The sequence below is a fragment of the Lotus japonicus genome, chromosome 1, assembly GCF_012489685.1.
Source record: "Lotus japonicus ecotype B-129 chromosome 1, LjGifu_v1.2".
NCBI lineage: Eukaryota > Viridiplantae > Streptophyta > Magnoliopsida > Fabales > Fabaceae > Lotus > Lotus japonicus.
Genome location: NC_080041.1, coordinates 121,458,290 through 121,483,857, shown reverse-complemented (window position 1 = coordinate 121,483,857; position 25,568 = coordinate 121,458,290). Strand labels below are relative to the sequence as shown.

The window sequence follows — 25,568 nt, the reverse complement described above, 5'->3', positions numbered from 1 at the left end:
TCCTTCTGAAGAAAGATTCGGAACGTCGATTAGAGTGGGCGTGCGCGAATGAAATCTTTATTTGAAGCTCCGAATAGAAAAAGTCTTCATCGTCCGTCGATTTTAGGGTTTTTGAACTATCAGGGATTCCGTTTCGGCAAACTTCCGAGAATTGGAATTTGACGTTCGTACATTCCAGGGTTTCGCATCGAAATACTTGTTTACTGACGAATAAGAGAAATTCTAACATTTCTCTGAAGATTTTTGGAATTAGTTTCCATCGCGTCCTAAAGTGTAAATTAGCTATTTACTAGTGTCTTTGACCTAAGATTAGGCGAATGTTAGTCGTGCTATACTTTTATCGGTTTTGATACAATCCTTGAACTTTTCCTGAACCTTCTCCTTCATAAATTTATTTCATCCAATAAACTCTTGTTCAGGTTTCCCTTCACGATACATCGAACTTATTCGTTAATAAGGAATTTCACTAATTTATTCTAAGCTTAAAATCTTGGGTCTCACATTACTACCCTCCAAAAAGAAAGTTTCGACCTCGAAACTTACGGTTCAGTAGAAATTCCGGATACTGTTCTTCGATCTGTTCCTTAAGCTCCCATGTAGCATCGCATATGTCCTTGTTCCAAATGATTGTCACCAACACAATCTCTATTCCCCTCAACTGTTTTATCCTTGTGTCACCAATGCTAATTGGCGGCGTTTTCGAAAGACAGTTCATCTTTCAGCTCTATGTCGTCCGGCTCGACCACTCGTGTCGGTTCTGTGTTGGAAATAATATTGGTTGGCACTCTGTGCAATCGCACAGCCTTATCCACTTGCTCATTTACTTTCGTTCGTCCGATATTCTGCTTAAAACTCGTACACCTCTGCCATTCCAGAGGGAATGTTCAACTTGTCCTTGTGATCTTCACTCATGTTTCAAAACTTAACTCGATCGCTCTATAACTCATAGACGAACAATTCCCTTGGAATCTACTAGTCCATTAATCATTACCTCTAACTTCGTAACTATCCTTATTCGCACCCTGAAATCAATCTTCTACTAAATCATCATCCAAATTAAAACTCGACTTGAGTCTTAATACCTTGTGCATCGCTAGACCCAATCCCTTTGAACATCCATTCATCAGCAACTTATAAGCTAATCATCATATCAATATCTTACAATCCATCATTGTCATCTCCCTTTTTTCGAGACTTCCCTTACTCGAACCATAAAACCAACCTTCACTTATTCACAACTTACTTTACAATTACCTAAAATCCTTAACACTTCCCCCAAATCCGAACTTATTCCCTAGAAGATCAAATCATAACTGTACCTCGGGAAACTTAACTAGTCATTTTATCATCCGATCCCTCAACATTCTGAAGTTTAACTACAATCGTTAATGTTAACACCACTAAATCTCCTATTCGAACATGATTTTCACCTCCCAAGGTCAATCTTAACCCTAAGATCCTCACTTAACTTAGTGAAATTCACTTGCTACCCTAGCATGCAACATCGAAATCCATAACAAAGCTCCATTCATTCTTAGACTCTAAGAAATTTGTCCACATATAACAACCTCAAGTATTCATCTTAATACTAACTCTTTATTTCCGTAACTAGATCGTCCTCCAATCAATCCGATACTTAGTCTCTCGATCAAAACCTGACAAACCTTGAGTCCTACGCACTTGAGACAAGAATTCATAGACTTAAAACCTAAACTTTCACCAAGTTTGGACCTCAAATGTCCTTTAATTCTTCAATACTTCTTAAATGAATATCCTTTTCTTAAAACTATAACTCCTTCGCAAGCAAACAAATACTTCACACGAACTTTACCTCCCAACTCAACTAATCCTCGATCCAATCAAATCAACCTTACCAATCCATCTATCAAAGTCCATTGCCAGTTCTGATTCCGAATATCACCCCCTCAATTTTAAGTTGATCAGGCCTAATACATCGAAGGTGAACATTTAGAAAAGCCCACTGGAACAGTCGATGAGTTCCTAACATCCAGTAGTTTCAATTACCCTGATATTAAATCCTCAATGATGCCGCTACGGAACTACACACTCTCGACATCATACGTATACTATCCATACGGAATCTCTCTGAGATTCATCCTTCAGCTTCTAGCTTCTTTGTTAAACACATCGGTGCAAGACTACTTTTCTAGGCTTAACGTGTTATTCTAAACCTCATGTAACTTCTATAGTTTAAACACGAGCAACGGTCAAATAAAGTACTATTAGGCGTAATAACTATAAGGTCAAAGCTTAAACAATATAAGTAAAATAGGTACGTTGCATGTGCTACGAGAGTATTGGAGCGTATTGTACTAGAATGAGAAAGGATGGTTAGAAGGTTACCATCGTTCTTACGCTCTCCTCTGATTAACCCATTAGCACCTTCAATTCCTTCACAGTCCATGATATAAACTCTTCCTCCAGCAGCAGGGCGCTTTCCTTTCACAGCATTAATAGTTGGCTCCACCTTGTGTGCCCTACAATCGACGGCCACATGCCCTGGCTGGTTGCAATTGAAACATCGAGGCCCTTGGTTCAGACATGCATTAGCATAGTGTCCATTCTTTCCACACCTGAAACATGTCACCTCTGGGTGTGCTGATTGACTTCCTACCCCTGGAGTGGCAGTAGTCAAAGGCTTATAAGATCTTGGGGTAAAACTTCTCCCCTCTGGATGCTGATACGGCCTCCTCTGTTTGAATTTACCTCTTCCTTTATAGTTCTGAGGACCTGACCTTACTGGTCCTCCAGTTCCAGCACGATTCAACCTCTTGTTCTTCATTAACTCCACTTCTGTGGCTTTCTCAACCAAGGACTGGAAGCGCATGATTCCCAACGGTTTCACTGAGTCCTCAATGTCAGGCCTCAGCCCATTCACAAAGCGTTTGCACATGTAGGGTTCATCGACCCCATTGCAGAAGAATCGAAAGTGTTTGGCCAACGATTCCAGCTTAGCAGCATATTCCGGAATGGACATGCTACCCTGACGAAGAGTCAGAAACTGTGCCTCACGCTCGTCACGAGCACTATCTGGAAAATACTTCTCCAGAAAAGCAGCACGAAATGAAACCCAGTTCACTTCCACATTATTTGCTTCCATCATTCCTCTGGTACCCCTCCACCAGTACTCAGCATCTCCCAGCAGCAGATAAGTTGCCAGGCCCACCTTAGCCCCTTCGGCGGTATGCAGTACCCCAAAAATCTTTTCAATCTCTTGGATCCATAGGTCCGCTCTGTCTGGGTCAGTCCCACCCGTGAACTTGGGCGGATCCTGTCGCCTGAAATCAGTCAGCCCCCTATTCTGGTCTAGGGCTACCTCCCTCTCACGCTTATGACGCTCACGTTCAGCCTTGTCAGCACACCACTGAGCGTTCTCCGCAGTTTGATTTGTCATTGCCTGGGCCATAGCAGTCATTGCCCCAGCGAGTTGGTTCATGTTCACCATGTTCTATTTAGTTAAACAAACAGTTAGTACTAATCATAAGATAGCATCTAACATAACTATACAATATGATTAAGCACTAACTTCAATCAATTCTAAGCGAAAAATCGCTCGGCAGACAATCAATTTTCACTCTTTGCAGAGTCACACAACCTAGCACAGAAGACCTATACCCCAAAGACTCCCGAAAGACTCGACAAGCTCTGATACCACAATGTAACACCCCGATTTCGGTGGCGTCACTTTAGTAACTCAAAATAAAATAAAGCGGAAAAAGCAGGTATTTTTTTTGTTTTGTTTAAATAAAAAGACTTGTCGAAATAAAGACTCAACCCAATCGCGATTAACAGCGATTAATATACAATACAAGCACAGCCCTCGCTGCAACTAAACATCGTCACGAGTGACCTCCAGTGACGGAAAGGTAGTGCCCGTGGGCAAATATGTACAAACTAAAACAAAGGTTAAGTATTCTGAGTACAGTCCTCCAACGAAAGTAAGTCGGCCCAAAACGGCCTCAAAAGACTTCCTACGTCCGACAAACTCCCTGTGATCCTCATGGAAGGGAATCACATGAAAAGCTAATAGTCGGGGACCTGCCCTGCCCCAAAATAAGGAATGACAATCAGAGCTATGACTCTAACAACCATCTCAAAGACTCTAACCACCCATAACCCACACTACTTTCATCGACCCTTCCTCGATCAGGCCTGAAGTCCGGGTCCTCGTCGAAAGCTTCAGTAATAGTCATTACGCTCCGGGTCTTTCCCGCACAACGAATCATCATGAACCGGCTGACGGACGCCTGGCAGCAGGCCGACCGCCCAAACACAAACATACACACAAAGCCAAGGCGCTAGGGTCAACTCACGGAATAAAATAGATAATACAAACAACATGTGATAAAGGGGGTATATATATATGTTGTATATATACGTATAAGTCATGTATTGCCTACCCTAAGGTTGATACATAGCATGTTTATCAACATAAAATCATCAAGATATATATAACGATGTTTATCAACAACAAATCACAATAACATTCACAAGTATGGTTAGGTGCATGGCGTGCCAGTGCAATGTCATGCTCAAAAGATGATCCGGATAAAATGTCACCATCTCGATGGATGGGACAAGCCAAGCACCTCGCTTCGCTAAAGCACCTCGCTTTTATGAAGCAGCACGCTCCTGTGAAGCAGCACGCTCTTGTGAAGCAGCTAGCTCCATTTGGGGCATCTAGCTCCGTTGAAGTCCGATCTGATATCGTCCTTCGGAAAGCAGCACACTTTCCAAGAAATGTATGCATGAATGCAATATGGTTAGCCAAACAACGAATCGTCCTCACCAAGGCACGCGTGTCTAGCTAGAGTACATTGTCTCTACAATACTCTAAGGTAAACAAAGAAGTGCTAATCGCATTTGGTAACTTTACTAGTCACTTGGGCTCACCGTCACGATGGCCAAACAAACTGCTCAACGAGCAAAAGAATGCATCTGGCATTCAGTGACTTTTCAAGTTACTTTGACTCACCAGCTCGATGGTCAAATGGACTGTTCAACGAACAAGGAGAATGCTGCTCGCACTCAGTGACTTTTCAATTTACTCAGGCTCATCAGCTCGATGGCCGAAAGGCTGCTCAATGAGCAAAGATGGTGCACTCGCACTTGGGGACTTTCCAATCATCCCAGGCTCATCCTTTGGATGGCTAGATAAACCACTAAAGGAACAAAAGGTGCTATCGCACTCAAAGTTTTCCTCACACTTAGATTGTCGACCCTTCCCGTTTTCCAAACCATTTTCACATCCTAAGTCTTTTCCAAGAGGTTATCATCATTATTTAAAAGTGTTCTATCTTTGATTAGTGTATTATGAATTTCATTTACAAATCAAGTTCTGATTTCGTTTGTTTCAAAACTCTATAAGTAAAAAGATCCCAATAAACCCAAGTAATTCCCCGGGAAGGTCTCGATTCCTAAAACAATAAAGGCTCGAACCTTGGTTCGACCTATCAAACATTCCCAAAACAAACCCGTCATTGCCATGACGAAGATAAGTGTAATCCACACTCCGAAAGTCGCATTAAATGCACGAATACAGTCATCACATTTTAATCTTAAACACAAATAAATCAAGCTCTATTGAGCGATGAAACATTAATGCAGTGCTGCAAAACATAACCCTGTCATGTCCACTAGAAAGCGATAAGACAGAAACCAGTAAACGGCCGAAGCCTCTCAGAAAACGGAGACACACGTCTCATATAAGTTCACTCGGTCGAAGCCTCTAGAAAACATTTTTCAGAACAGTTCATGCAATATTTGTGCAGAATTTAACAAATGAGTCGAACAAGTCGACTCTAGGTCATTAACTAATAACGGTGAGTTGCCACTCACGATCACAATACATTCAAGTCGAATTTATCGACGCCTACACACAAAAATAGCTAGTAAGTAAGTTGCCCTAACCTCGAGTTGTTCCAGTCTCGCGGTGTAGGTCTCCCTCACAAGCTTGTTCAGTCAATCCCAAAGTTTCCACAATTGAACCTTTGAGCAAACAAGGCAATAATGAATCAACACAAGTCGATACAGTCGAAACAATCCTAACTAATGTTCGACTAAGCTCAAGAAGCTTCAGAGTACAACATTTAGGCACGAAAGGAAGGGCTTCCCCCGAATTGATGAGTTTTGACTCGATTCAGGTTTTGTACAAAAACACTTTATTCGCTAAAACGTGCATAACTTGAGCTACAGAACTCGGAATGACACGAAACCGGCGCCAAAATTTCCACAATTGAAAAAGCTACGCAATGACTCAGGTCATAGAGACCTAAAAATTATTTTTGGACACGGTACCCAAGCAAATAGGTTTCGGCCACTATGGAAAATAAGGTTTTCGAACTTTTTCTTCGATCTAAATCAATTCCTAGGTATTCTTAGGCGATATCTAGGCCAGGGAAACTCTCAGAAAAATTATCGGGTCGAAAATTGTCGCAGGGGTATTTTGGTCATTATTTTTAGCTCGGAAACTCAAAATCAGAATTTCGAAAAACAAATTTGATGAGCTCGATCCTAACGACATTTATAACAACTAATCCTAATGAAGCTAAGCTCAGTCGAGAGTTTTTGATCCAAAAAGCGGAACCTCTGTCAGAAAATGGGTATTTTCAGAAAACTTGACCTCTGCGACGATTCGGCAGGATTCAGTCGAAAACAACTGGATATTCATGCTCTAGAGCACGTGGGCATTAAGTTTAGACACCAAAATCAGCTTATTTGGACAGTTTTACAAAAAGCTCCAAACTTTGAGCTCAGAAAAACATAGAAAAAGTCGACAGATCTGACGATCAGAAGTGAGAGATAGTAACTATACCTCGATGTCTTCGATTAGCAACGAACGGTGAAGCAATCGGGCAAGAAACGACGAAAATCAACTTCTTCCTTTTTCCTCCTGGCACCCCTCGGCCGTGTGTGTGTGTTTGTGAATTTTTTTGTTTTTTTTTTTCATTTTTCATACTATATATAGGAAATGGGAAATGCAGAAAAATGAGAATTTCGCGATTCCGATTTTTCCTACTGATTCCAACGTATTTTAGACACGATATTCTTCCCGCTGAATCTTCTAATTCTCCAAAGAAATATCAGTATGATTTTTGGTTTTCGAGGCTTGTTTTTAATGTTTACCGGCTTAAAAATGCACTTTATGCTTTTGACCTCGGATGCAGAAACTTCCTTCTGAAGAAAGATTCGGAACGTCGATTAGAGTGGGCGTGCGCGAATGAAATCTTTATTTGAAGCTCCGAATAGAAAAAGTCTTCATCGTCCGTCGATTTTAGGGTTTTTGAACTATCAGGGATTCCGTTTCGGCAAACTTCCGAGAATTGGAATTTGACGTTCGTACATTCCAGGGTTTCGCATCGAAATACTTGTTTACTGACGAATAAGAGAAATTCTAACATTTCTCTGAAGATTTTTGGAATTAGTTTCCATCGCGTCCTAAAGTGTAAATTAGCTATTTACTAGTGTCTTTGACCTAAGATTAGGCGAATGTTAGTCGTGCTATACTTTTATCGGTTTTGATACAATCCTTGAACTTTTCCTGAACCTTCTCCTTCATAAATTTATTTCATCCAATAAACTCTTGTTCAGGTTTCCCTTCACGATACATCGAACTTATTCGTTAATAAGGAATTTCACTAATTTATTCTAAGCTTAAAATCTTGGGTCTCACATAGGAGGTCTTCTTTTAGGCCGTTTGGGCTGACTTATTCTCATTTTTGAGGTTTGTGTTGCGGACACTTAACCTTTACTTTTGGTCTGTACCTTTTGCCTACGGGCGCTACTTTCTACTACTTTCCGTCACTAGAGGATACTCGTGACGTGGTTTGTTACTTACAGCGGGGGCTGTAATTATCTATCGTATATTAGTTCTGTTATCTTTTGTTGGGGAGTTTTATTTCTTTCAGTCTTTGGTTCTATTAAAAAAAAAATATATCACGTTTTTCCGCTTTAAATTTCTTTTGGTTACTAAAGTGACGCCACCGAAATCGGGGTGTTACATTGGATATCTTCCGCTGCGGATTAAGGCCATGAGGATTGGAGAAGTCATCGAGAGGAGAAACTGACGAATCTAACAGACACATGACATGGTGTTGAGCAAGGTGGAGTTCGAGTGCCAGAGTGCAGCGAACATGTTGACCAAGCCATTCACCACCAATCCCGAAAATCGGAGTCAAGAAACTGAAGCAACAGATCATCACAAGGGAGTTTGGAATTTGCCAAGGTGGAGATTGTTGGGAATTGGCTCATTAGTAAAATCTTGGGGCCACATATTTTATTAATGAGCCAATTCCCAACAATTCCGATGATGTATAGGTATGAGACTGTACAGTTGAGGAACACATAAAATATTTTATTGGTACTACTCATGATTACAAGATGCATCATCTTTTTGAGAACCTAACTCATAAAAACTCCAAGGTTAAAGATGATTTCCTTGGAGCAATATTGGGATGTGTGACCTCCTAGAAATATTTCTTAGGACGCACGTGAGTGCGGACAAAGCGTGCTGAGAAGACTCATGTTGTTACCGTGAGACCAGTCGTCGAATCTGGATGTTATAGTCATTGCCACCACCCACACTACCATACAATACAGCTGCCACCACCACAATGAACTCGACCACCACTCTCACCACCACCTCCACCACCCTTAATCACCTTCATCGCCACTACCACCACCACCCACCACCACTCTAGCGCCACAACCCACCACCACTATAGCGCCACCACCGCTACCACAACCACCACCCTTTGCCACTTCCACCACCATTACCGCCACCACCGCCTTACAACATTGTCGCCACCGCCTCCACCACTATACCGCCACGACTACCATTTTCATTTCTACCGTCACCACTACCACCCTCCACCAAACATATGATTTGTATCAATTTTATCGATATGATAAGTTATAGAGTATATGTCCAAACGTTGTATAATATTAAATTTTTATCAGATTTTATCCTATCATACATACTATCAGGCTTTATGACATACAACGTACCAAATGGCCCTAACAATGAAAATAGTTTTACATAAATATCTAATCATATTTTTTAAATTTCCTACCTGTGGCAATCCTGATTCGAGTAAGACTTGTGTATTCAACCATATTACTTTTCAATTTCAAATTGAGGTCATCTTGGGTAAGATCACATCTTCTAAATTTCACTGAGGCAATTCTGCTAAAGATGGTAAGACATAAGTAATTACATCTTTTAGTTTCCCATTGAGGCAATCCAGATCTGGGTAAAACATAAGTGTTCAATCGCAAGTTTCCCACTAAGGTAATCCTGATCAAGTACGCCATAAGTGCTCAATCACATTGTTTTAGTATTGAGTCAATCCCGATTCGAATAATTCATAAGTATTCGATCATATTTTTGAGTTTCCCATTAAGGCGCGCAGACCTGATCTTGGCAAGTCATAAGTAATTAATTTTTTATATTTTTTAATTTTCCATTCAGGTAACCTGATCCAAGTAAGACATAAGTATTCAAAAAAAAAATTCTTCTGACAAAGGCAATTCAGATCCAAGTGAGAACTAAGTCTTCAATCTTTTTTTAGCTTTCCAACGAGGCAATTCTGATCTAGGTAAAACACAACTATTTAATCAGATTTCTTAAGATTTCAACTTAGGCAACCTTGATGCGGATAAAACATAAGTGTTAAATCATGTTTTTTTAAAATTTCCCACTAATGAAAATTATGATTCGGGTAAGACTTAAGTATTTAATCATATTTTTTCTAATTTATCCTTGAGGTGATCTTGATTATGAGAAAATAATTAGATGTATATGTAAAATTTGTTTATAGTATAATTGAATAATAAGATATAATTAAATGTCGGTATAAAACTTGGTCAATACGTTTGAATTATATGACACATGCTAATTTCATGTGGACTTCCGTCAAACTTGGATGAAAAATTTAACGTTGAAGAAAATTACAAGAAATTTGTGAAAACTCAAAATGAAAAATGAAGCTTATTCTAGGGACCAAAATATTATTTAAGCCAAATTATATTCTTTTCTTTATTCCACTCTAAAATAATTTAAATTAAATGAAAATGATAAGTCAAGGATTTCCTTCTCCATTTAGCTGTCGAAATCTGAGCCGTTCATTTCTCCATTCTCTCTTAACCATTTCGCTTCACCCAAGGGGCCACTTTTACAATAATACTTTAATATGCTACACGTATTACACTCTTACCATGCACCCTCCTAACCTCTCCAATCAAATCAAGCCACACCAACTAACGATCCAGAAACACCTACCATCCCGTGTGCTAACGTGCACCTTATCATTTCCATAGTTATGTACAAAAGTTGCATAAAAAGACAGTGTGGAAAAAAAAAAAAATCTCCATTTTTCTCTCTCCAAAAACACTGAACAAGCTTGGTTCTGCGAACTGAAGCTCGCAGAACTCGCTTCAATCTGCTAAACCCATCTCAGGTTAGCTTTGTTTCTCAACTTTGTGTATCAAAGTTTCAAACTTTGCAACCAATTTGTCGGAATATGTACTCTGATTTAATATTCTGACCCCTTCTTTTGAACCCTCTGATCTGATCTATGGTGGCATCAAAGTTTACATTTTGATATTTTTCTTTCAATTTTCTGTTTAATTTTCTCCTTGCATGGTGGCTGTTTCACTTGGTTATTGTGTTTGTTGATTTTTTTTTTATTTTAATTTCACCATTTTCTGAGTGGGGGGTGTATGTGAGAAAATGTTTAGGTCAATTTTGAGCAACCCAATTTGTTTTTTTTTTCCTATGAATTTGTTAATGTTTTCTTAATTTTTTTGGCTAGATTTCTCTGTTGTTGACTCCAGATTTGCTTGCATGTTGCAGGAATTGTGCTGTTTACACCAGTGTTGACTCCAAAGTTTGTACCTTGTGCTGTGAATTTCTGTACTTAATTTATTTTATCTAGCATTCCATTGATTTTTCTGAACATATCAGCAGCCTGATACGTTGTTAGCCTCCTCTTTTGTTATTACACAACTAGAAGGGAGTGTTTGTACTGCTTTAAGTTTGTACCAATGGATCACAATTTAGGTCAAGACCCTGCACCTGCAGCTGGGTCCTTTGATAAGTCTAGGGTTTTAAATGTTAAGCCATTGAGAACTCTTGTCCCTGTGTTTCCTTCACCATCCAATCCCTCTTCATCTGCAACCCCACAAGGTGGTGCTCCTTTTGTTTGTGTTTCTCCTTCTGGTCCTTTCCCCTCTGGGGTTGCGCCGTTTTACCCTTTCTTCGTCTCCCCGGAGTCCCAGAGACTCTCTGAACAAAATGCACAAACCCCAACTGCTCAACGTGCTGCCCCAATATCTGCTGCAGTTCCAATTAATTCATTCAGGACACCAACTGGGGCTACAAATGGAGATGTGGGTTCCTCGCGGAGGAAAAGTCGTGGCCAGTTACCAGAGGATGATAACTTTGTTGATCTGAGTGAAGTTGATGGAGAAGGTGGAACTGGAGATGGGAAGAGGCGCAAGCCACAGAAGAGGATAAGGGAAAAGCGCTGCTCTTCTGATGTTGATCCAGATGCAGTGGCTAATGAAATTCTGAAAACAATTAACCCTGGGGTTTTTGAAATACTGAATCAACCTGATGGTAGCAGGGACGCCGTTGCTTATACGCTTATGATATATGAAGTGATGAGGAGGAAGCTTGGACAAATTGACGAGAAAGCAAAGGGATCCCATTCTGGAGCAAAGCGCCCTGATCTAAAGGCTGGTACACTTATGAATACCAAAGGGATTCGGGCTAACAGCAGGAAGAGAATTGGAGTTGTTCCTGGTGTCGAGGTTGGGGATATTTTCTTCTTCCGATTTGAGTTGTGCTTGGTGGGGTTGCATGCTCCTTCTATGGCTGGAATTGATTACTTGGGCACCAAAGTCAGTCAAGAAGAAGAGCCATTAGCTGTCAGTATTGTATCTTCTGGAGGGTATGAAGATAATGTGGAGGATGGCGATGTGCTGATTTACAGTGGACAAGGTGGGACTAGCCGTGAAAAGGGAGCAAGTGATCAAAAGCTTGAAAGGGGTAATCTTGCTTTGGAGAGGAGCCTGCACAGAGGTAATGATGTGAGAGTAATTAGGGGTATGAGGGATGAAGCACATCCAACTGGGAAGGTATATGTCTATGATGGTCTTTACAAGATTCAGAATTCATGGGTGGAGAAAGCGAAATCTGGTTTCAATGTGTTCAAATACAAATTAGTCAGATTGCCTGGGCAGCCCCAAGCATACATGATATGGAAATCCATTCTACAATGGACTGATAAGTCTGCTTCAAGAGTGGGGGTTATATTGCCCGACCTTACGTCTGGGGCTGAAAAGTTACCTGTTTGTCTTGTGAATGATGTTGACAACGAGAAGGGCCCTGCATATTTCACTTACAGCCCTACTCTCAAGAATCTGAATCGATTAGCTCCTGTGGAGTCTTCTGAGGGATGCACTTGTAATGGTGGATGTCAACCTGGCAGTCATAAATGTGGTTGCACTCAAAAGAATGGAGGTTATCTCCCATATTCTGCAGCTGGGTTGCTTGCGGATTTAAAATCCGTGGTATATGAGTGCGGTCCTTCCTGTCATTGCCCTCCTAGTTGCCGAAATCGTGTTTCCCAAGGTGGCTTGAAACTTCGTCTGGAGGTGTTTAGAACAAAAGGTAAAGGTTGGGGTCTAAGGTCATGGGACCCTATTCGTGCTGGAACGTTCATATGTGAGTATGCAGGGGAAGTCATAGATAATGCTAGAGTGGAGGAGCTCAGCGGTGAGAATGAAGATGACTACATCTTTGATTCTACCCGCATTTATCAGCAACTGGAAGTTTTTTCCAGTGACGTTGAAGCTCCGAAGATCCCATCTCCCCTTTACATAACAGCAAGGAATGAAGGGAACGTTGCTCGGTTTATGAATCACAGCTGCACTCCAAATGTGTTATGGCGTCCAGTCGTACGTGAAAACAAGAATGAAGCAGACCTCCATGTTGCTTTCTATGCAATCAGACATATCCCTCCGATGATGGAATTAACTTATGATTATGGGATAGTTCTTCCTCTCAAAGTAGGTCAGAAGAAAAAGAAATGCTTGTGTGGATCTGTCAAATGCAGGGGTTACTTTTGCTAAATTTTCTGATGCGGTTTGGATGAGGTGGCCCCTAAATGATAACTTAAGGATAAGGTTAGTTTCCATTTTCCAAATAATTCTCATATTAATTCTCTGTTTTTCTCTGTTCGTTTCTTTATATCTGTCTCATGCTGTTCATGATCAATTATTGAACTTTGGTGTTGGTGATTTTTAAATTATGACATTAGGATGTTTGTAACCTCTATTTAATTTCTAAGGCCTGTTTTGTCACTGCTTGTTGTGCCATATGTGAACTTATAAGGTGTCCTGATAATATAGTTGAAACTTAAGATCAGGTATCTACTATATAGTCGTTTTATGTAAACATGAGAAAACCTATTTAATGTTGGAAGTCTTTTGCTGTCACAAGGAAGATAATATTTGTGAATCTTTTGTTGTTATTTACAATAGTGACCATTTTTGTAGCATTGCTAACTTATAAACGGAAGCAAAAATATTCATATTTGTTATTCCCTACTGTACTAATATTGAAATACTTTTCCCCCTTTGTAATTGCTATCTCTGACACCTTTTCATATGTTGATGAATTATTTTTTAAAATACTGTAGAAGTTTTTTCCCTGCAAAAACTTGCATATAAGTAATATAATGGGTGCAGTAAACTAGTAATATAGTTTTAAAGGTTTATTTTAGTATAAAGGAGATATAGTATACTTTGACTTGCGTTTGCTGAATCCTAGAGCAATGAAAATCTTATCCTCAAATCGTTTTTTTTTTCTTCAATTCTTGTATAATATATTTTGAAAGAACTTTTAAAACTAGTTTATTCATGTGAAGGTTGTGTATATAACTCTGCCTTTCTAGTGTAGAATTAATACTTTGTTTGGATAATTCTTCTCATTTCACTTATTAAAAGTCTTCAAAAGAAAGAAAATCTAATGTGTGTCATTGCTTCTTGTTTCTCAGCTCTAGCTATGGCAGACAGCAGGATGGGATTATTTAGAAAGATGTTAGAAGACCAACTTTACATTTTGAAAACTCTAGTGAATTGGCCCTAGAAAGACCAGATTTTGTACTTACTAATGTGGGTAAGATATAAAAGTTAACTGTAAGACGTGTTGTGTATTTTGTTTCAGATTCGGCTGTTTGCTAGCTGTTTTGGTTTTTGGATATTCGGAAGGGTTTTTCAGCGGGGCCTTTAGTCCATATGATAAGAATGAACTAGACTTGTAGAATTAATGTTTAGTTTGTTGCCATCATTTCCAAAAAATCATCCTGGGATATTTTTTTCGGTGTGTATGATTGATGATAGGCCTCAGTTCAACGGTCAAGTTGCTACCATGTGACTTTGCGGTCACATATTTGAGCTGTGGAAACAGTCTCCTGAAAAAATGCAAGGTAATACTGCCTACGTTAGTTTTACAAAGTGGGTCTGGCCCCTTTGAACCTTGCCCAGTAGTAGGAGTTTTATAGCACCGAGTTTCCCTTTCGTGCATGATTGATAATATATTGTTGGCGCTGATCTTTACCCTCCCAAATATCATGGAGCTATTTTCCTCTCCCTTATGCATTATCATGGAGCTATTTTCGTGATTGAATTCAATAGCTGATGGTAAGCTGAAGCAACCAGGGGCACATGAATGCTGAGGAAATATTAGAGTATATTTGGTGGAGAAATCTTTGATCAGTGCTCTTAGTAATGATTTCTAGCGACAAGGTGTATTATTTCGAAGTAAATGGTGTATTAGTGAATGACGAACTTAGGTAAAGTGATTTAAACAATTTAACAGTATATTTTTGCACAGGTGAAAGTGAAACAATTGAGACGATTGCAAAGGGTTCGGAGCACTTTCTCATACTAGGATCATCTCATATCAAAATTTAAAAATCAACCGACTTCAACGATTTCCCTATCTGATATAGGAATGAGTTTCAAATCACAATGTTATATATCTCACTCATGTAATTACAGTAAAGATATTGTAATGTTTCATATGCAAAATATAATCCCTTATACAACAACGTAGAATGTAAGGCTTTCCATACTTGAAATAAAGTATACCCATGTGTATACTCTAACTCAGCTATAAAGTTAAAATTTTATAGGACTTTTGGTTGTTATAATCGGTCGATATCCAAATTTAAAATAACTTGACATCAACGATTTTCCTATCCGATTAAGAAACAAATTTCGTATCACTACATTTCTCATATCACTCATGTTATTACAATGAAGATTTTGTTTCACCAATGAACATTGCAATCCGTCAAAAAAATATAAGTTTCAAGTAAACATTTCAAATGGGGCGGGTTGATGGGTTGATCCACTTAAAAGAGAGGGTTGTCGAGTTGGTCCACCCAAAATGACTAAAGAAGTAAGAATAAATAACTAAAAACGTAATAAAAATATTTAAAATAGCAAACTATAAAAGAAAATATAAGAAGTGAACCCGAGGACCTAGCTCGCCCTGCCCTATCTCTAAACTTTCTTGATAGAATATGTGAGGCAGATCAAAGCGGGTTGGCGGGTTTGGGACTCCGCTCTGCGCCCGTCTAGTGTGGCGGATTATGCGGGTTGATTTGACGAGTTAAAACCGTTTTTCCACCCTAACCATCATGCTTAAGAGACACAACTATCTACTCAAAAAATGGTGGAGAGCATATTCCTTTATTTTTTATTCTTCATCTCATAACTTTTTTTTTGAAAATATGTAGGGTTGTTGTGCTTTTGAAGACAAGAAAGCTTGTCTAAAATTCAAAAGGTTGTTAAGAAAATTATAAGTTCATTTCTAAATAGATATATTATTACACCATGTTTAAATCTATAAATAAGTCAATAAATATATGATTTCAAGATAATGTAATAAAAATATGAGAAAAAGTTTGATGCACTGACGGTGTAAAGTTTTTTTACACCGTCAACCAATCAGATTTCAAGGATGTGAGAAAATCTCTCTTTTCATTTAATTTCTTTAATTGACATGTCACATCCTTGAAATCTGATTGGTTGACGGTGTAAAAAAACTTTACACCGTCGGTGCATTAAAATTAAACTCTAAAAATATAACGTAACACCAATAATTAATTATATTTATCTAAATAGTTCGGACAATTGGTTTTAAAGGCTTTTTGAATTGCATTTGTTTCTTTTTTTTAACCAAGTGAGGTTTTGAAAAACTTTATCGTCGTTTATTTATTAATTTAGTCTGATGTGACGTGAGCCAAATTTAAGCTAGGTCATAGGCCACACCAAATGGTCTAAAGATACACTACATTTTTTGGCCAGCCCCCTAACGCTAAATGTGATTCCGTGATCGAAGAATTGATCTCACGACTATAAGTGATGATACATTAGTTTAAAAAAAAACACACCACATATCATTTTTCCTTTAAAAAATCATTTTACCTAATCAGGTGGTACTAGGTATTTGGTGTCGATACCAACTCCTATGTGCTTGTTTGATTTTCAGTTAGAAAGTTTGTTTGAAATATTGAAATTCGAAATCACAATTTCCAATGCACATTCAACCAATGAAATGCACTTGTTGGGTTGAGTGAATGTGCATTCACATTCATCAAACTGAAACCAAACAGGACTATGTTGGCTCACAGACGACTCAGAAGGTCGTGTGTTCGACTCCTGCTGTCGATGTAAGAGTTGTGTTGATGAGCGAAACAACTTATGATCCGAAAGACATATCATAACTCGTGATGGTGACTAGAAACGTATAAAAGAAAAAAAGAAACTTCAGAACCGGAACTGCTATGAAGAAGGAAGGTGACTGTTATGCCAAGTCATTTGTACTTTACTCTCAAATTTTTGGTTATCTCTTTGGCTTTGTTTCTCTTCTAAAATAGTTGTACCCGCGAAAAAAACGGTGGGATTTGAAAAATAGTTAGAGCAGTGCTGGTTTCATGGAGAGACCGAAGAGAGAGAGGGAGAGAGGTAAGGGGTTGGGAAAAATGAGATTGTAAGAACACAAACAAAACTGAGGAAGGGAAATTCAATTCCCTTCGTCGTCTTCAACGGCCAAATTCATCAATCTCACACCCCAAAAGGGTGAGAGAAGAAGAAAAAATATCAAACAACACCGTCGTCTTCAAAGACAAAATCTAGTTCCAACAACAACACATGTGGGTTTTTGGATTGTCGTTGCAGCAGGAACAACAAAACTCACTGTGTTTTTAAGGTGGCCATTATTAACATGAGCACCACCAACGGCAACTCCTACCACCACAATAAGACGGTCTCTCCCTCCCCTTCCGTGGCCGCCTCGGTGGTATCTTCCAATGTCAAAACCAGAAGGGTCTACCAAGTTTGGAAAGGAAACAATGTACTATTCTCTTCTTTGTTCTCTCTTTTCCCTCATTTTTTTATTGACCCTTTTGAGTATTTGTGCTGATTTTTGTATTTGTGTTATAAAGATTAAATCTTTAACTTATTAAATGGGAATGCTATGATTGGTCCTGTGCAAAAAATGAGAAATAGGAAATACCCTTTTCTTGTTTTTTAGGTTATTGGATTGTGAACAAGCATAATGTGATTGAGGTATCTGATGCTCCAGGGGAAAATATGGAAATCCTGGAAATGAAGATGTGAAATGTATTTATTATATGGGTTTTGAGTGAATTGTGCATTTATTCATATATTTTAGAATTTTGAGTTTTTATAGGTGAGTTGGGCAATAGTACAGTCTGTTGAGGTAATTCTGATGTCATTGATAAGAATTAAAACAAAAAAAAGAGGACTTTGGAGGAGATACCTATTAGTACAAGGTGTAAAATTTGGTGTTCTAGGGATATGTTGCTGCAGATCCAGAGACAAGTCTAGAATTTGTTTTTTGGAGATGCTCAGTCCATTTTCAATGTTAAAGTGCTTTGATAGAGGGTAGAAGTGTGCTGAATAATGATTATTTAGCTGGTGGAGGGCATGCTGAAAAGTCTGGTTTACTAGGGGGGTTCATGCTTTAGATGAAACTGAAATGAATCTGATAATGATAATGTTACTATTAGAAGAAGAAAACCACATATGCAGACAGTATTTGTTAGAAAGTTTTGCAGTTTGGAGATATACTTTCCTTAGGCAGTTAGGCATGGAGGTGAAGGTGGTTCATCCTCATCGGACACTATGGCATCATGTCTGAGGAATGCAAAGTAGAGTGCAGCTTGATTCTATTTGCTTTAGAATTTCATGTTTTTTTAAAAATTATATATGTAGATTTCCATTTCACTTTTTTCACCTGGGATTATTGAACCATTTAAAAGGTTGAATGGATTACTTGCCTTGAACAGCATGGTTTTAAGTGTATAGTGTAATACACAATGAAAAATGGTTAGTTTGGATATTAGCGTGTTTTCTTTGGCGTCTATTCGCCGAGAATTGCTAATCAATGGGTAAAAACTACTATTTTCAGCTCTTAAAATGCATGATTGTACCCGATTTTGCTGTTGGATGCGATCCTAACATGTTTTCCCAAAATGCACTATAAGAGGTGATATTCAAAGATATACGTTTCATTCATGTGTATTGTAAATTCTTATGAAGATTCCCTTTGTGGCAGCTAAGAATGGTCGAATCTCTTCTTTGATCAGAATGTTACTTGGGTATTGGGACTCAAACAAATAATAAAGGAGAACAAAAGAAAAGAAAGATGGAAAGAAATTCGAAGTGAGACAGACAACTATCTGTCTCTGCCATTCATCGCCTTAATAATCTTGGTCTATTTGCCTTCTTTGTCAGGAATAAAACCGTTTGGTGCACTTACCCTTTACCTTATTCGTCTTCCACAAAAAAGAAATAAAACCCTATAAAAATATGATATGAATTTCTTTAGTTTTTGTTTTGCTTCAATAATTCTTTAGTACCAAACACATGGAACATGTAAATTTAAAGCTTAATTTTCATTATAAAAATGGGATAGGATATAGTCCACAGGGCCTTAAAGAGGTTAATTTAACTATGATGTAAACTGATTTCTGATAAAGGGTCCTTTTCATGTCAGAAATTTCTATTTGGTGGAAGAGTAGTCTTCGGCCACGATGCATCATCTCTTTTCTTAACATCGTTCCTGATTGGAGGTCCAGCAATAACATTCTGCATAAGAATGCTGTTAACAATAAAAGAGGAAGACCCTCACTATAGCCACCACCTTGTACTTATTGGAGGAGTGATTCTCACAATTTTGGTTGGTAAAGTTTTTAGTTTCCTTATCTACAATGAGTACTTGGCCTATTCATAATACTTACATGAGAGTTCACTTCTTGGTGCAGGATTTTACTTTTCTCTTTATGACATCTGGTAGAGATCCAGGAATTATCCCCAGGAATTCACATCCACCTGAATCAGATGAATCAGTTGACACAAATACACCATCTATGGAGTGGGTAAACAATAAAACTCCTAATCTGAAACTACCTAGAGTGAAGGATATGATAGTCAATGGCCATACAGTGAAGGTGAAATTCTGTGATACTTGCTTGCTATATCGTCCACCTCGTGCTTCCCATTGCTCTATCTGCAATAACTGTGTGCAGAAGTTTGATCATCATTGCCCTTGGGTTGGTCAGTGTATTGGATCAGTAAGTTTCCCTAACCACATTCAATTTATCAAGAAAACTTTTTGTACATAGTAGGTCGCGAGTTCAAGTTCTGGAAACAGTCTATTGAGTAAAAAGTAAGACTGCGTACAATAGACCAAGTGGAAGAATCCTTCCGACCCTGTGCATTGCTGGAACTTTCATGCACCGGCTGCCCTTTTTAAACCTCTAAAAACTCATTGGTTCATGATAATGCAAAAATTCTTATCTGTTCAAATTACACTGATTTTTGGAATAAGAAGTAGCTTTTGGTATGGACAGATTTCTGACTATGTTTTTTCATTTATTTCTGTTTCTTTCCTCTTTGTTTTCTGAGTCTACCTATCTTGTTATCTTCCCCCCACTTTTCTTCAGGAAAATCTAACATTGTTCCTCTTCTGTATGTTTTTCAGCGTAATTATCCATTCTTCATAATGTTCATATCAACATCAACGTTGTTGTGTATATATGTGTTCGCATTTTCTTGGGTTAACCTTCTTCGAAATAGCGGTAGCTTGTGGTCAACCATGTCACACGATGTCCTCTCGGTTACTCTCATTGTATATTGCTTCATAGCCGTTTGGTTTGTTGGTGGGCTAACAGTATTCCATCTTTATTTGATCTCCACCAACCAGGTTCTCTCTCTCTCTCTCTACTATGTTGTTTGTTATTTGCTTCAGTAAGCTATGATTGGCAATTCATAATTGAAATTTTTGTGGTTTTAATGTGAGATTTTTAGTAATCTTTGTTTGGTAAGTCTAGAATTGGTCATTAGTTATAAACAGTAATTTGGTAGCCTAAGTAGACGTGAAACCCTTATAATTGATTCTGAAGGCAGAATCAATTCTTAGGAGAAGATTCATTGAGCAGCTTCTGGGTTTCAAAATTGACTCGGAGGAAAGAGAAGCTCATCCGATGTTATACATTTTGGGCACTGTTCTGTTTTTTTCCTAACACTGTTGCTTTTATATCCTATATGGCGGGAGAGAGCTTTCTTTGTTAACTAAAAATGGAGACTAGTCCTTGAATAGGTTTTTGCTATTTCCTTGGGAAGAGCTCTGAGGATATAAAAGATGAAGCTAGATATAAACCTTTTATATGAAAATTTCTCAATGTATTTACTTGCTAAGTTTAGTGTCCATTTTTAGTCTAAATGTACATGTCCCTTTGAATTGACCCCTGTGTGAGTGTCCTTATGTTCAATGTACCATATGATGCATCAGTGTTAGACTCACCCTTTTTGGCATTTCCTTTTCTTATAGACAACTTATGAGAATTTCCGCTACCGCTATGATAAGAAGGAAAACCCATATACAAGGGGAATTGTGACAAACTTTAAAGAACTTTCCTGTTCCAAGATTCCAAGATCATTGGTCAATTTCAGAGCATGGGTTAGAGAAGAGGATGATGTTCAAGATGAATCCTTTACTTCAGATCTCGAAAAGGGTTTCATAAGCTCAAAACAGAAATTCGACATGGAAATGGGAACTGTGTATGGCAAGGATGGCATGCGAGTTCCTAATATTTTACAGGATTTGGATTATAACGGCATTGATGATCATTCGAAGAAGAAAGCAGGAGCAAAAGAAACTGCATTTGATATTTTTGTTCCTGCTGATCAAGATGTAAAATATGCCCAATGGAAATCCAAACCTGGAGTCAATGCTCATGACGAGAAGCAATAGCTCCTTCAGATTGCATTGCTGGTTCTTTAGAGTAAAAGGTACCATTTTGGTGTTTGCTTGTCTCTATGTACATACAGAAATTCTTATGCAAAATGTACTAAATAATCAATGATCAAGAACTTGTAAAATCATTTACAAATATCTATGTGTTGCTTTGATTTGTGAAATACATGAAATAGAATCAAATGAGGGGTTTGTAGGAAGCTTGAGGACTTTTAAGGTTCAGAAAGTAATGCTGCAACGTGTCCACTGTTTTTGGTGCAGATCCATTTGGGCATATCCTGAAAGGGAATATTTATAGGCAGTGGATTTTAGAGGTTGGAATGCTGTTTCACCAATGAACGGGGTGGCGTGAATGGGGTTGAGTTGTGACTTCTTTTTTTTTGAATGGAAGTTGTAAAAGGAAACAAATGAAATTTGTCAATGGTAACTCATGTTCTTCTCAGTTCTCAGTACTCAATGGAGAAAAGATTGACAAAGTTGCAAAAAAATTGTCACACGTTCACATATCAGTACTGCAAGACATACAAATGAATGAAGGAGCTAAATTAATGTATGTTGGACAATGCCTTTTCTTTCTTTTTTTCCTTAGCTTTAGTGTAAAATGCGTTATATTTGCATGCTTGCTACTTCTCCATTGTGACAAACGTTTTATTCAAAGAAATCAAGGTTTCAGGTACCCCACATGGGGACCATGCTTTCTCTCTTTGTTTTCTCCCCTCATACCAGGAATTAGAGAGTTGATTTTCTTCATGTTGCTGTATATGCTGAAACATCCAGAATATGGTTAACTATAACTGTCTGCTATTATGGGAATCAGGCTAAATGAATTTATTAACTAAAATATAGAACTTACATTGAGAAAAGACAGTAAAGTAGTAACTTATTATATGTCCAAAATTTATCCGCAGTCCAAATTGAACTGACTAGGATGCACTCATTATTGGGCTGCTGGATCTTTTTATTTTATGTCACTTTCAATATGCTTAGCTTAGAATGCTGAATATGTTTTTTGGATAAAATTATGACACTTGTATTGTCAAAGTATATGGGGATGTAATGTTCAAATCAGTTGTAATCATCCCACCTTGTGTTTTACCCATAATAGTTGTGAGCAACAAACTTCCTATTGATTGTAAATAAAAAAACTCCTATTGAAATATACTACTAGTCTTCTGTTGTTGATAATGCAATTGTCCATAATAGTTGTGAGCAACAACTTCCTATTGATTGTAAAAAAAAAAAAACTCCTATTGAAATATACTACTAGTCTTCTGTTGTTGATAATGCAATTGTGTTTTTCCTTTTACTGGACGTGTAGACCATGAGATCATGTTGCTACCAAACCTCAACTAAGTCTGCATCGGTTGGTTCAAATAAAATAGGACCAGGGACAACTGTGTGTGGGTTGGTTAAGAAACCAATGTAGTGATTTCCTAATCAAACAATTATTCGATGAAGAGACTATGTTTCTCAGTACAAGTTTGTAAAACACTCAAAGAAAATCTTGGTTATTGCTATTGAGATGTGAAAGGAAGGTGGGTAGTTGAAAAATAACTAGCGTAAGGAGAAAAACAACTGATAAAGTAAATTGTAAACAACTGACAAATTTGCTTCCCATCGGCTAGCCTGCTCTCCTCGGCTACATCTAACATCCTTTCATCCGCCTCGACTCATTCCTTATTGGCACAAACATTTCCTAGCCATCACAAAAGATCAATATTTTACTCTAGAAAATAATACAATCCGTGAACTCATGCTGTTGTTCCAAAGCTGTGTCGTGTACACATTTTATTGAACTAGGCTTTAAATTGACTTATCTAATGATATGCTGGCTCGCCATTTTTTCTCTAGAAATTATTGGTTTTCTAAAGTTTTGGTTCTCTATGTTATATGAATCTTAATTGGTCTCTTAAATTAGATATTAAAATTTGGCAGGTTGCATAGGTTTTCTTGAACCCACAGCCATTATTTATGGTTGACCTTAATTAGGAGCATCTGTTTGATGGATAACCCAACAGAAAGAGACAAAAGAAAATAAAAAATGTCTTTACTATATTGAGAATTGTGAGTTGGAAATTTAGGCTTCGTTTGGTTGGAGGGAGGGGAAAAGAAAGGGAAAGAAAACACGGAAATCGAGGAGTGAATTTGGACTAATGTTTAATCCAAGTTCACTCCTCGATTTCCGTGTTTTCTTTCCCTTTCCTTTCCTTTCCCTCCAACCAAACATAACATGAAGGTGAAACTTGACCTAGCTAGTTTACAGTTGGTTGGTTTTGTATATATGCCACGTTCTGTCAAATGCCAGCTTCTTCACAGCAGCATATTTAGTTATACAATAATTATTTGTCCACACCTCTAAATTGAGGTGGAAAGAGGTGGAGGAGGAGAGAGATAGGAAGAAAAGAAAAAGTAAGAGAGAGAAAGTATAAGATGTGATAGATGATAAGAGGAGAGAGATAGAAATAAAAATAGATGAAAATGAAGTGTATAAATAAGGAGGTGTGTATATATCATTACTCTTAGTTATATAATAATGTTCAACCAAGTAGGTTGGTGTAGATATTTAACACTTCATCCCTTGCAGTATTCTTGTGAATGCCCATTAGTAAGCTTCCTACCACTTTGTACGCTGACAGTGTAGTGAGAAATTAGTCTCACGATTATGGATACACAGAAAGAAAAATTATATATTGTTGTTATGTCTCCACCAATATTCCTCTCAGCACTTTATCTGTCTGTCAACTAAGTGGTGGTTTAATTCACAAAGTATATATATTCTAGACATGTTCCATATCGCGAGGAAAATGCACTTTCTCTTGAGTAATGATATATACACACCTCCTTATTTATACACTTCATTTCCACCTATTTTTATTTCTATCTCTCTCCTCTTATCATCTATCACATCTTATACTTTCTCTCTCTTACTTTTTATTTTCTTCCTATCTCTCTCCTCCTCCACCTCTTTCCACCTCATTTAGAGGTGTGAACAAATCATTATTGCTTTCTCTTGGTTATGTCGACTCAAATTCATGCGCACCCACTATTACCTACGTTTGAATGTGATGCACAATGCATTTTCCTTACAAGCATTCCACTCATTTCTATTTTAAGTGTTGTTTATTAAAAAAAACAAAATTGGAAAAAATTGATATAAACTTATGTTAAGTCGTAGATGGTTATAGACATGGTTAATGAAGAACTTGAAAAATTAGAGAACAATCCACTTTTCTAAATTAACTTTTACAGTAAGGTTTTACCCGACCCAAATTTTAATATGATATCAAAATTAATTCTAGATTTTTATTGTTTGACTATCCACGATTTGAAATTTGAAATTGAAGAATTGAATAACCAACTTATATAGATATCTCATGATGGGGATATATGAGCATTCACCTTGCCCGTCCTATAGATGTCTTATATGATGGGGATATGAGAGCGCCCACGAATATGAAACTTGTGATCTATGTTCCAAATGTCCGATCTTTAGCGTGATTGGGGGTTAACTCTTACATAACTACAAATATGACTAATAAACTACTTAAAAGGGGGATAAACCCTCACCTCCAAGCTAGCTTTTCGGGTAAAATTAGACATAACACGAATTCTAATATTTAAACTTTATTTTTAATCTTGTATCTAAAAACAGATAACTAATAACGGATAAAGTGAGGATTTCATTTATATGCACGAACAATGTAAAGATTTTTACACATCATTTATTATATCTTGTAATGTTTCTATTACGGTATTTTCTTATTTTAATTTATTTATATATGATGTCTGGAAAATGTGCATTATGATTGGAGATTGTGTGAAAAAGTTTACACAATTAGTGCATAATTATTAAACTAATAAAAATAAAGAAATGAAATAAAAAAAAGAAATAAAAGAGATATTAGGAAATAATTTTAACACAAATAAATACATAAATAATAAGTTTTAATTAAAATTCCTAAAACGAAAAAGATAAAAAAAATGATTATATATGCAAAATTTACCCTCATGAGAAATTAATAAAGTTAAAAAATTTATACACTGATTTTATAAAATATAATCATTTTTAAAATTTAATTTTACTTAGACATAAACTTTTTTTTTGGTACAGCTCATAAAGAAAAAAGAAAACGGGCGAGATAAATATTTAACGGAAAAAGACATAACGCGCGTAAAAGCCGCGAACAAT

At 37.6% G+C, this 25,568-nt stretch overlaps 2 protein-coding genes across 3 annotated transcripts; both read left to right on the top strand.

The window, feature by feature from the left end:
* Positions 1–10,328: 10,328 nt before the first annotated feature.
* On the top strand, positions 10,329–14,398 carry LOC130730007 (histone-lysine N-methyltransferase, H3 lysine-9 specific SUVH1-like). The gene is made up of 3 exons (XM_057581877.1): positions 10,329–10,478; positions 10,874–13,209; positions 14,082–14,398. The coding sequence occupies exon 2, from the start codon at positions 11,065–11,067 to the stop codon at positions 13,153–13,155; it is 2,091 nt and encodes a 696-aa protein (XP_057437860.1). The 5' UTR covers positions 10,329–10,478; positions 10,874–11,064; the 3' UTR covers positions 13,156–13,209; positions 14,082–14,398.
* Positions 14,399–17,026: 2,628 nt separating this feature from the next.
* LOC130730005 (probable protein S-acyltransferase 1) lies at positions 17,027–22,087 on the top strand. Of its 2 annotated transcripts, XM_057581875.1 has the most exons (6): positions 17,028–17,449; positions 19,118–19,300; positions 19,386–19,694; positions 20,105–20,326; positions 20,954–21,414; positions 21,641–22,087. In XM_057581875.1, the coding sequence occupies exons 1-5, from the start codon at positions 17,321–17,323 to the stop codon at positions 21,374–21,376; spliced, it is 1,266 nt and encodes a 421-aa protein (XP_057437858.1). In that variant the 5' UTR covers positions 17,028–17,320; the 3' UTR covers positions 21,377–21,414; positions 21,641–22,087. The 2 variants fall into 2 exon arrangements, with proteins under 2 accessions (XP_057437859.1, XP_057437858.1); XM_057581876.1 differs by lacking the exon at positions 21,641–22,087 and having other exon boundaries at positions 17,027–17,449; positions 20,954–21,606.
* Positions 22,088–25,568: the final 3,481 nt, after the last annotated feature.